The 12,708-nt window shown below is 42.2% G+C and overlaps 1 protein-coding gene across 1 annotated transcript in view; it reads right to left on the bottom strand.

Moving 5' to 3' along the window:
- CLCN1 (chloride voltage-gated channel 1) overlaps positions 1-12,708 on the bottom strand; it is a 72,628-nt gene that overhangs the window by 24,275 nt on the left and 35,645 nt on the right. The window contains exons 7-12 of the mRNA XM_075215747.1: positions 9,809-9,887; positions 8,665-8,790; positions 6,405-6,489; positions 6,221-6,322; positions 4,767-4,851; positions 111-260 (exon numbers count right to left, since the gene is read on the bottom strand). Of these exons, the coding sequence (XP_075071848.1) occupies positions 111-260; positions 4,767-4,851; positions 6,221-6,322; positions 6,405-6,489; positions 8,665-8,790; positions 9,809-9,887 (627 nt within the window). The remainder of the gene's footprint in view (positions 1-110; positions 261-4,766; positions 4,852-6,220; positions 6,323-6,404; positions 6,490-8,664; positions 8,791-9,808; positions 9,888-12,708) is intronic.

Genomic DNA, 12,708 nt, shown 5'->3' with positions numbered 1-12,708 from the left:
CGAACATATTTTACCTACGTATTTCCTGCTGTTGTTCCATGACTGATCACGTGACTGCCCAAAGACGACCCAGTATAAATGTGACACATCAGAAAGCTCACAGGCCTTACCTTCATGATGAAGAAGAGGGGCAGAGTGACGAACACACTGACGGTCGGGTGGATGAAGGCAGCGGAACGTCCCAGGACCGAGATGTTACCCACAGGCTTTGTCCATGTGTGGTTATCAAACAGGACGCTGATACTCTCCCGGGGCATGAGCTGGGAGACCATCCAGGGATGAAGAGACAGCCAAGATAGAAAGAGTCAGTGAGAGGGACAGCAGAGAGCTAGAGACAGGCAGCGAGCACAGACACAGGCAGGCTCTTCCATTCATCAACGCTCAATTGTGCTTTCACCAGCTCTTAAAGAAAGATTAAAGCCGCTAGTTGACCTTAATATATATCAGAGGCAGAAAACTACTGAGCCATATCACATACCTGAAACACAACTGAGGTGTTTGTACTACTAAATAAGCTCATTGGTCTCTCTGTCTCACCCCTTGACAGCAGCAGGTTACTATGTTAGGGGGCAGTTGCTACTTTATCTGAGCCAGCAGAGTATGAGTAACAGGTTTGCCAGCTTGCTCTGCAGAAATAGATTGTTGGATTTATACACAGAGGTGGGTTAATATCACAGCATCTTAACCGCTTGGGAATTTCACATAGGCAAACCGAGGGGGGGGGGTTCCTAGTGCATGGAAACCCCCCTCCAAGCCTGGGACACTGTATAATTGAGGTGGCTGGACCCTGCCCCCGCTTCACACAGCTCTGCTTAAAAACGTAGAGCTGCGTGCACCTAACAGTAGTGCACAAAGCATTGCCCATGTGTATTATAGGGATAGGAAGAGTTGGAGAGCAGCCAAGCACTGTCTAATATTATAGCCACACCTCTATGCATGCTGGTCACGCCCACTGGTGGCATGGTGTGGAAACTCCCCTCTACAAATCCTGCGTTTGCCCCTGTTTCAGGTGCCGTAGGACACTTCCTAAATATATGGGGTGTATCTTAAAGCAGCAATCACACAAACAATTGTTTTCTTATTTAAAGGGGGGTATTCAATTGTCCGCGGGTTCGAGCGCGGAAAAACTATTACCGTTAATACGGTAATCTCTCGCTGGATTTCAGCTTGCAGCTCCCTGAGCTGTGAGCTGAAATCCAGCGAGTAAATTACCGTATTAACGTTTTTTCCACGCAGGATTACCGTAATAACAATTGAATATGCCCCTAAGCATGTGTCTGATCATGTTTCTTAGCTTTCTTCGTACAAAGCATTATCTTTTATTGAAAAATTCTCTTGTTGGCAAACAAATATGGCTACCAGACACACACATGGTCTGCTGCTCAGACACAGGCTCACGGCTTTCAGCATGTCACATACCAATATTCTTCTTATAGCCTGCCACAGTGATTTATATTAAAAACAACACACCTGATTTTTTGCATTGGATTCCTTTTATTTTCTAATATAACTGCAGTTGAATGTTAGGATAACACTGAACAATTTTACTGTCATGCTTTATATACAGTATAAACATAGTTTTGGGCTTCAGAAGTCCTTGGATTTAGAAATGATCTAATGTTATAGTGCGCTAATGTGTGTATTTTATCTAAATCCCCAACTAAATCTTACTGACATCCAGAATAACAGGTCTGGAACACAGCAGAAATCTCAGCATCTATTCACACTAATCAATGAGACAGTATCACAGCCAAGACTCCACATTCATGTAATCAATCAGGACGAGGTGAAAACAGGTTAGGTGTTAACAAGAAAATGACAACTAATTACTAAGACTTCAATTAAGTGCAATAAATCTAAACAACTACACAAATACTCAGGGACTGTGCTTTAATCTCCCCTATATTTAGAGCAAGTCAGATCGCACACAGGGACAGCAACCATACCAGGTTCGTAACTAGGGCAGTGCAAGAGGGGCAACAGCCCAGGGCGCAAATCTGAAGGGGGCGCAGTTTATGAATATTTTAGGTTATTTTGGTTAAAATTGAAAGCTAGGGCGGCTGCAGTTTTCCTTCTCGCCCCGGAAGTTAACATTTTAATTTACGGCTCTGAACCATAGTGTAGGTTTATGGCTTCATTTGGGGCCCCCTAAGCAGTTTGGGCCCTAGGCCAGATGTAGGCGATAGCCTGAGCAACTGTACATTCAGGATCTGAGACTACCTGCTCATCTGACAAAAGTCCCAATTTTACAAAGACAGTCCCAAATTTTGAATGCCAAAAGGGGCTTGGTCGAAAATGTTGTCTGGCCTCAACCAAAGTGGGCGTGGTTAGGGTAGATTGGGGGAGTGGCCTATTTTGACCAAACTTCTAATCGGAATCTTCCCAGGTATGTAAGTAAAACTTCCATATAACAGAATCTAATAATCCAGGGAAACTACTGTCGGGGGTATATTTACTAAACTGTGAGTTTGAAAAAGTGGAGATGCTGCCTATAGCAACCAATCAGATTCTAGCTGTCATTTTGTAGAATGTACTAAATAAATGATAACTAGAATTTGATTGGTTGTTATAGGCAACATCTCCACTTTTTCAAAGCCACAGTCTGAGGAGTATATTTACTAAATATACCCCTCTGACAGTTGGATGTGATGTACAATGACATTTGCTGCTCTATAAACCCAATCATGAAATACTAAATGGACATAGCTATTAGAAGCTTTTTATACTAATATTTAATAAATATGAATTTAGAATAATAATATATATTTAGTATTTCATCCAATTTTCAGGATAAGAGGTAACAATTGACCAAATAGGAAAATCTGTGACTGTCCCTGAACACTAGGTCCATTTGGCAGCTGTGATACAGATTACCTGATATTAATACATTAATACTATAAAAACTCATTATCGTTTTGAAAAATAGTATTTCCCTTGCAAAATAACAAACACATTTACTGCAAACAAAGGCAGAAGAAATCAAGACAAATGACAAAGCAAATAATCAAGCTGTCAACTATTTCAAGAATTCGAACAAGAGAGTTTCCCTAAACACCTTGTAAAATGTACTTTGTCCCCCCGAGTATGTGAGCCCAGCATTAGCAGGAAAGCACTGGCAGCTGAGAGCTCATTACTAAACAAATCCTGCTCTAGAGGTTTCTCACTCTGCTCTCGTACTGTGGTCTGATTCCACTACTTCACCTCCCTATGTGATTCCATCACAGAGCCAGGAAGATAATAGTATATTCAACTTAATTTTTAATATTATGCCCTTGTGACTCAACAAGTGTAACTAACAAGCTGGATGTATGAACTTTGTTTCACATTAAAGAACATTTGAGGCAACAGTTCTCCTGAAACAGTTTGGCAGAATCATCACATCACTAATCTGTGTTGCTGAGGGACCTGCTCCTTCCACTATATAATTCTCAGTCTGTAGTTTCCTGCTGTCTCTATTCTCCTCCTCACATCATATCACTGTTCCTGTCACATGCAGCCCTGTCCTCACTAATGCAACACTCATCTCCTGATAAACTCTGTGCTGCTGGGGGACCCTACTCCTTTCACTATATAACTATCAGTCTGTGGTTTCCTGCTGCCTCCACTCCCCTCCTCACATCATGTCACTTGTCCTGTCACATGCAGCCCTGTCCTCACTAACACATCACTCATCTCCTGATATAATCTGTGCTGCTGGGGACCCTGCTCCTTCCACTATATAACTCAGTCTGTGGCTTCCTGCTGTCTCTATTCCCCTCCTCCCATCATGTCACTGCCCCTGTCACATGCAGCAATGTCCTTACTAACACATCACTTATCTCCTGATATAATCTCTGCTGCTGGGGACCATGCTTCTTCGGCTATATAACTATCAGTCTGCTGTGGTTTCCTGCTGCCTCCATTCCCCTCTTCACATCCTGTTACTGCCCCTGTCACCTGCATCCCTGTCCTCACTAACACATCACTCATCTCCTGATGTACTCTGTGCTGCCGGGGACCTTGCTCCTTTCTCTATATAACTCTGTACTTGGCTGCTCTCCAACTCTCCCTATCCCCATAATATACATGGGCAATGCTGCGTGCACTACTGTTGGGTGCACACAGCTCTCCCTTTTCAAACAGAGCCGTGTGAAGCGGGAGCGGGGTCCAGCCACCTCAATTGTACAGTGCCCCAGGCTTGGAGGGGGGTTTCCAGGCACTAGAACCCCCCCCCCCCCCTCGGTTTGCCCATGTAGGGGGTCCACAACATTATCATATAGTTCAATAAAATGATCATAAACTGTGATAAAGATAATACCAATCAGTATGAAGTCAGATGGACCAAAAAAGAAGCCACTCCGTGAACTGACAGTGTCCAATTTATGACATGGACATCAGCCTGTTTAGTACTGTCCTTATCGGAGTTTATTATAAACTTATTGGGCTATATAATTGAGGACCCCCTATAATATATTTTGTGACAGTGTTTCTTCCTAAATGGGAGACATATTTTAAATGACTACACGGATTAGATGATAACATCTGTACTACTGTCAAAGTTACGCCTCCGTTCCCCAGTTAAAATCCAGCACTTCTCTGAGTTACTGTTGCATTATGACCTTGGACACCACTAAATGATTGGTTTTTAGGTAATAAAAGAGGTACTAGGAACCTTTCGGTAACTCTAACCTTACATTGTGACAACCTTAGTTTATAGTTTCAATAAATGCAAGCAATAGGACGCCACAATCCATAAATCACACACAACTTCTGACGCATGGTCTTACCTCTCCTGCCATGAACTGCCCAAATCCCGGGGGGAAGGTGAGGGTTGCTATGCAGAAGGTGATCGCAGCCGGGTAAAAGAAACGGCTTGTAGAGAAGAAAAAAGATGGAGATGGAAAATAAGTTAATTTTATTATATTTTTTAAGATATATGTTGGAAAATGACAGTTCCTAAAGAAAGCAGCATAAAATGTCTTTGTTTTATTTTTATAAACGGAATTATCCCTACTGTAAAGTAAGGGGCTTAGTAAGATGAGGCCAGGGCATTTTATTTACCTTTAATCAAGACATATAGGTGTTGCTACTCAAGGAACGCCTTTGGCCAGACTACACCACCCCTCTGCCGCTCCACCACAAAGTGGCGATCTTGCTCCGCAAACCAATGCACCGCTGTGCAGATCGAGGCACACATTGGCCCCCAAAGCTCAATTTGCGCAGAGGAGCCGCTATTTTACACCTCATAAACGACCACCGGAAGTCAACTTTAATGGTTAGATTTTTGGATTGGCTGCATGTTACCCTAGCCCCTCCTACTTTACACTTGTCGACAGTTGGACACGCAGGTGATGAAATACTCTTTGCTGCTGTTAACACACTAGTGTTCTGATTGGCTACCAGTTGTTTTAACTACGCCCACTTCATCACCTGCTCATCCTATTGTGAATAAAAAAACAGCAAATGCTGCTTGGACTCTCGTCAAATGCATCTAATTAAATGTAAGAAGTTACTGTTATTTTAATGCATGGTGGTAGCGAGTCTTAGTTATGTTTTCCAGTGACGTTTTAAAGGACAACTAGTCATAAAGTGCAAGCTGCTTCTTATAAAAGAGCTAATAGTGAATTTTACGAATATGTATGTAATGCTGGCCACAAACAGGCCAATCGTTCGTTCTACTTGTCTGGACTGTGGGATCACTTTCCAACATGGCCACATGTGAGTGGTCAATTCGCTCTTGGACCACAAGAGGGCCTCATAGTGCGATCTGAAGACGACCAGACATGTAGTTCAATAACAGTGAACGGATGGAATTCAGATTATTATTGGGCCTCTTGTGGGTACCAGCCCAGGTGCCCAACAAGGGGGTGCACTAGCAGGAACAGTTACCCAGAAGGAAGCGGTTCTAGGCGCCGGTGAAGGAGCCTAGTGGTGGCAGCAGAGCCCCTCCTACTGCGTTTAGAGGGGTGCAGTTGGGATAAAGAAAGGGCAAGGTGGCAAGGCAAGCCCCGCCGGTCTCCAGCAACATGACCAGTGGCTTAGGAGATCCATCCGGTCACACCCACAATGCATTGAGAGACATATTTCAAGTTAACCCTATTCTAGACATTGTGAGGGTATATGCCATAAATTAGTAATTGCGCACCTATATGGTAAATACAACATGGTCCACTTTCTCAGTAATGTGATTTTGGCCTGATCTGCACAAATGAGGATCATTTTCTTGCCCAAGCTTACTTACTAACGACTCAGGAAACCACTCAAGGTCTGGTTCCGCCGGATCCCGAGCACCACCTGTCGGTTCAGGTACACAAAAAATGCCCCTAGGAATCCGCAACAGATTCTGCATAGCAAGAAATGTTGTTATATCACCAGGATCAAAACTTAGCCATCAATATCTTCTATTAGAGACTGGGGGATCTTACCCGATAACTGCAAATGCTGGTAACTCCTTCAGGTCAAAGGGAAACTCCATACGGAAGTTGGTGCGGAAGAGCGCGGTGATGGTGACTGTAGAAGACAACAGGGAAACTACCTGTGATTATCGTATCCATTTCAAGCTCTGACTTGAAACCATAGTTGCCTATTCTGACAGACATTCCGAGAGACTCCCGAATTAGGTGGAGAGCTCCTGGACTTACGAGAGAACAGTCAATTTTCCCATAAGTGCTTACCTGTCTACAAGATAGGTGGTGACATGTGATTGTGTTGTCAAGCCAAGCCCACCTCAGTGATGTCATTTATAAATTCAAAATTTGTAAATTCAACATAGACATTGCTCTTTCATGGCATCCACAAGTCGTGCCCACCTCGTCTCCCAGAGAACATGTATTAAAATCAGGCAAATATATTTGGCTACTGTATTTATAGGGGCTGATTTGAGGAAATGGTTCTTTTGCAAAAGGTCCTGTAACCAATAGCGACCAATCAGCTACTAATCCTGAGGTACTTATCACCTGCCTCATACAGGAGTTAGCTGAAACAAAGTGAAATGGAGCTGACTGCAAACTCTTGATTTAGGGGGTGCTCCCTTGTCCAGCTGCAAAGAAGAACACAGACCTCGTTCAGCTCCTGAAACTGTGAGACTACATGCACCCACCAAAAGCAGGGAGACACAGCTCTAGTTGCCATTTTTCTGTAGTAAGTCATCCGGAGAGCAATAATTGGGGAACAGCTGCATCCATCCATCCCAGAAGTCAGACTTGCAACAAAAACTTGTACACAAACCCTCTAGGTCTGGTAAGGTTCTCTCCCTTTTGTAATGCTGGGTTGCAATGTGGTTTTTATTCATCTATGTGATAAGAGACTTTGAGATGTTGTGGCCTTTTTATTGTGATGTAGATAAATGATATTATGAGTATATGTGTTGTATAAACCATAAATTAAAACTGGTATACCTGCCTAGGTGGGAACCTTAGACTGAATAGTGCAGCAGCACGGTAGTTATAGGGGAGTATGCAGTCGTCGACTAAGAGCTTGTAAGGCAGAGGGCCTTCCTAGCTTGTGTACACGTAGTGAGACGAAACTCTGCCCCTGAGCCCTGACAGGCGCGTTACCTATAACAACCAAACAGATACTGTCATTTTTCTAATGCATATTGGAAAATGAGCGCAAACGGTTGATTGGTTGCTTTGGTTTATAGAACATTTGTACACATTGTATTGCATTTATATAAGCTCATAACAAAGTTGAAGGATAATATCTTGAAAACATTTTCCTAAAGTGTAAAAATATATGTGAATATTACTACATTCATTTGGAGAATATTCTGTAGTTTTAATTAACTCGTTTTTTGTTTTTTTATTCTGATCTTGCTCAATTTAGTTTGTTGATGTCTGTGAAGAGTGTATAGTCATATACTAAACACTTTTTCTTAAAAGCAAAACCAGCAACTCCTTCCAGCATTCAGTATCACAGAATCGGGACCAAATAAACCCAGCCCCAAGCAAGTTGTAAAAATAAAAAAAATAATTAAAAAAGTATTTTTCTGATTAAATAATTTGCATGGTTAATTATATTAAATGTAACACAATATATTAAAAATGTATCTGGGTGATTTTTTTTGTTGAGAACACTACTATACATTAAAGATTGAAAGCTACCAGAGGCAGACAAGTGTCTATAGGCTCCAGACAATGATAATTATTTATATAAGGCCAACAATAATATTGATAACCACACCCACTAGTAGAATAGCAGAACCTGTTACACAGCTCATTTCTCCAACCTATTGGATGATGTATAGTTTTCATCAGAAGTGTTGTTTTGTGATTATATCTGTTGCACGTTAACCGAGAAGTTTTATTGTCAAGAAAATGTTTTCCATAGAAAGACAAAGTCCCTACAGGTTGGTAACAGTACTGCACCCACACAGAGGTTAATAACAATTGGGCAGCTCAGTGCTAACAAGTGCTTGTGCCATCTTCTCTCTGTGGCTATGAGTCTTTTGTGCTGCTGGAGATGTCTAGGCAGATCAGAGCTCTCTAAATACAAGATGTTGTGCAGATTTATCTCTGTATTAAGGTGTAAATATCAAAAAATTAAAATAACAATAAATTCTCTGCTACTGTATATTTTGTGACCTTTTACTCCTTTAAATCAGAGATTAAAAAACTGTATTGGTTTTTCGGTAAGTAACTTTCCATCATTTGTACTGTTTATGGGGCGGTGAAATACTCAACCAACCTGCATCCTTGTTCCACACAGCGAGAACGCGGAAGATGAATGCGCTGAAAGTCGCTGCAAAGAATCCACGCCAGTAGTTCCTCACCGCAAAGTAGGAGGAGGTGACTTCAATGCTGAATAAGACACCTGTACGACACCACATATAAACAACAATACTATGACATAAAATCACACATCCCAACACAGCAAGACAAAACACACATATTTCCATACTTTATTCACCAAACCTCCAACTTAGTATGTAAGCTTGCCAGGAGGTCCCTGATTGGCTCCATTCCCTTTTTAGTACAGGGAGCTCAGAACAGTGCTGATTTTAGGTGCACTTACACTGTTCCTGTGAGACTCCTGTCTCTCAGTATATTTATTCCTGATTCTGGTTCTGACCCTGCTTTGGACACTGATTACTCTCTAGATCGCTGTCTGCCCTGACCTTTGCTCTGGACCCTGACTCATCTTTGGATTGCCCCCTGCCCTGACCTCTGCTCTGGATCCTGGCTGCTATCTGTATCGCTCCCAGCCTGGACCACTGGATTGGCCTTTGACTATTCTTTGGAGGCTGCCAGACCATTGCGCAGAATTTTACACCAGATCTGTGTGATTACCTGCGTTATTATTCACAGTACTGCATTGTGATCAGTGTCTCCTATAATTCTTGCTCTAGAGTCTTTTCCGAGCCCATACTACTATGTGATTAAGACCTGGGGGCACCCAAGTACCGCTGAATATCTTCCGCTCTAAGGGAAAGGGGGCTGCTAACAGTGAAGAACATGACTAGCCTGATATAGGGAATTACAGGAAGTCTGACGTCTGGTGTCACTTCCACATGTTTGCTTGAGAACACTGATAGTTTTAAGGTAGCAGCTAAGTTTATGACAACTAGGATCTACGGGTTCAATTCCAAAAGGAGAGGATTTACTGGTGAATAGCAACCAATGGTTCTAGATCTCTTGTATTGCTGGTTACCCTATTCCTCATTCATTCCTTGTCCGACTTGATAGTTACTAGAGGCTGTACAAAGGCTCCAACCCACACTCTCAGGAAATACTATAGCCCGACTTTGTATCCATATATGTTAGCAAATGAATAACAATGACATTTTAATACACAGTCAGCACGTCACTAGATAGTGTAGATCCACACTTGCCTCCTAACGGGGTCCCAAAGCAACAGCCGACACCAACAGCACATCCCACCGTGAGAACGTCAGTGTAATAATACGCCTGCTACTGATAGGCCATGGGCGACCACAGGACACAGCCAGAAGAAAGCAACATCACCGAGATGAGAAGGACCACCAATGAATTAGATAGGAAGAGTATAGCAGGCCAAATGTTGGGAATGACGATGATGGTGAGGCAGTGAAATGATTAAAGGCATTACCGAGGAAATTAAAGGATCAGAAAGAGAAGTAGACGATGGAGGAAAGGTGGGATCACAGGTGGAAGTTGGATATAAGAGGGTATAAATGATAACACCAATTGAGATAAAAGTAATATGAAGTGAGATTATACACGAACATGCACAAATGCAAAAGCACACAACACGACAGTAATGTATAGGCACAAATAAGACAACACAAACAGTAAAGAGGAGAAGAAGGAGAAATAAAATCAGACTGTGTGTTAAATAGCTCAACCCAACCCTGATTTCACAGAACCCCGATCTGCATGCTGCTAAATCCCTTCCCAGAGCTGGAGAAGATGTCAACTCCAAATGATTGAAATTGAGATGTCTTCCAGCAAAGGGAGATTAAAGAGCAAAGTTGTTTAAACAAAAAAAATAGAACACAATGCTGTTAGTAAGCAGGGAAAAGTTAGACTGGAAAAAGGCATTGGGCGCTGTTGAAGTTAGAAAGATAAGTCGACAATGGAAAGGAAGAACAACAGAGATGAGTGACAGACGAAGAGTTGATGAGTCTCAAGGCGTATACATGAGATGAAACATTTTGAGGATCCAAAGCCTGTTCAACTGGTGGCCTGATAGTGCAGAACCAAATGTTTTTAATCTATTCCGTAGATTTTCTGAGCTTTAACTCATGGTGCAGTCATTGGCTGGCACATGCCTGGATATCTAATTATGCCCCAGGAGAAGACCTCAAATCAATATTTTCATAATCATAGGTATTTTTCTTGAATTACAATTTCCCGACTAGTGATAAATTCCGTAGGGTGATGAGTGTGACAAAGGAAAAGATGGAATTTTCCACTATTAGTTACTTGATTTTTTTTTTCGAAAAGTCACATGACATTTGTGATGTATATTGTGTGCCTCACACGCATTATGTTGCAAGATTCTCTTTTACTTTCTTTTTCATAAGCCTTTTTTAAGCAATATTTCTTGGCTTGGGCAGAGCAGTGCCGGAAACACCACACCCTTAACCCTGTGCTGCTCATGTAGCTGCCTCAGAGTGACAGAAAAACAGGAAGCGACAAGGAGTGATAGGTCAGATCAAGCCACAATAGATGCAGATAGACTAAAAGTTAATATTCAAAGGCAGCACTTGCCTCCAATTGGTGCAGCAAAGCAGCATCCAACCCCCACAGCACAGGCAGCGGCCAAAAGATCCAGACGTCGGAAGGGGTCCTGAGTGAGGGCATGATATATGTGAATGGATGGAATCTGTGCATATATGGTTACATGTCGTCTTTATACATCTCCCACAATGTTTAGTAATTCCACGACTCTGATGTCTGGTGCAGAGTCTAAAGATGAAAGGGGCTCACACCAAGGTATATATTGTAGAATTTGTACTCCTAGCCGGCATCACTGTAGGAAGATGAGCAGGGTGTGGTTACCATATAGGCAAGCTCGCACATACCTAGGGCAACATGTTCAGGGGGCTGAATAGAAATGGTTTATATTAAATTGATTTAGCATCCCTCCTGCCCCCTTGTTATTATTTTGATGGGACCCAATTAATTGCTCAGTTAATCTGGGTCTCAGTACCTCCAGTAGTGTTAGGGTCTTGGTGGGGAGGGACTGTGCATTAAGAAAAAAATCTTATTAGGAGCCCGTTTTTGCCTTGTGTCCCCCCGTTCTTAAAAGAGCCCAATGCGCACGTGTTGCTAAGAGGAGACCTCTGCTCTTCTGATTCAGAACAGTTCGCTAGAGGGGAGCAGTGTTTATTTTGTCTTTAGTCTTCTGTAAATGTTAGGTGACACAGTGAGCCTGATCCATTAAGGAAAGAAAGGCAAAAAAAGGAGTAAGTTTTCTTCTGGACAAAACCATATTACAACGCAAGGGGTGCAAATTAGTGTTTTATTTTGCACATAACTTAAATACTGGCTGTTTTTTCATCTAACAAACAAATACTTAATAGCTTTATTTTTACACTGAAATGTAAAGTTGATCTAGGACATGCCCTACCCCAACTATAAATCTGCCGTTACATTTTAAATTTCTCACCCCCTCCATTGCAACATGGTTTTGCCAAGGTGCAAACTTACTCCTTTCTTTATATTTTCTTTCCTTAATAAATCAGGCCCAATGTATCTATTTAGATGAGTGGTAGCTGCCTTATCATGCAATGCAGTGCCCTCCAGTGGCCAGATTATGATCTACAAGTTGCTTGTTTGAGGTGATCTACACGTCCAGGTGTTGTTTACTTTCACTGACAATTATACATTCATGGGACACAATCACAATGAGTCATGTGACACAAGTGGGTGGGAACCAATATTCATGAGACTGTAGCCCTAGACTAGCGGACTAGGAGCCAGTGCCTAATAAATATTAGTCACAAAGTGCCCCAGTGACGTCACTGTTTCTAATGAATTGCACAGTTGCACCACTGTCAGCATTGCTGTCTCACAGCACTGGGATAATGGGTTTGATTCGGACCAAGGCACTATCTGTGTGAAGTTGGGATTTTCTCCCCCTGTTTGTTTAGGTTTCCTTTAGCTACTTCGGTTTCCTCCCATAGTTCAAAGACATACAATAGGTTAATTGGCTTCTGAAGACATTTACCCTATTGTGATTTTCCATATGGTAGGGAATATAGATTGTAAGCTCCACTGGGGAAGTGACTGACTGTTCATAAAAGCC

This window comes from Mixophyes fleayi, chromosome 6, assembly GCF_038048845.1.
Source record: "Mixophyes fleayi isolate aMixFle1 chromosome 6, aMixFle1.hap1, whole genome shotgun sequence".
NCBI classification, from domain to species: Eukaryota; Metazoa; Chordata; class Amphibia; order Anura; family Limnodynastidae; genus Mixophyes; species Mixophyes fleayi.
The sequence above is the reverse complement of the archived record's forward strand: the minus strand, read 5'-3'. Positions and strand labels throughout refer to the sequence as shown.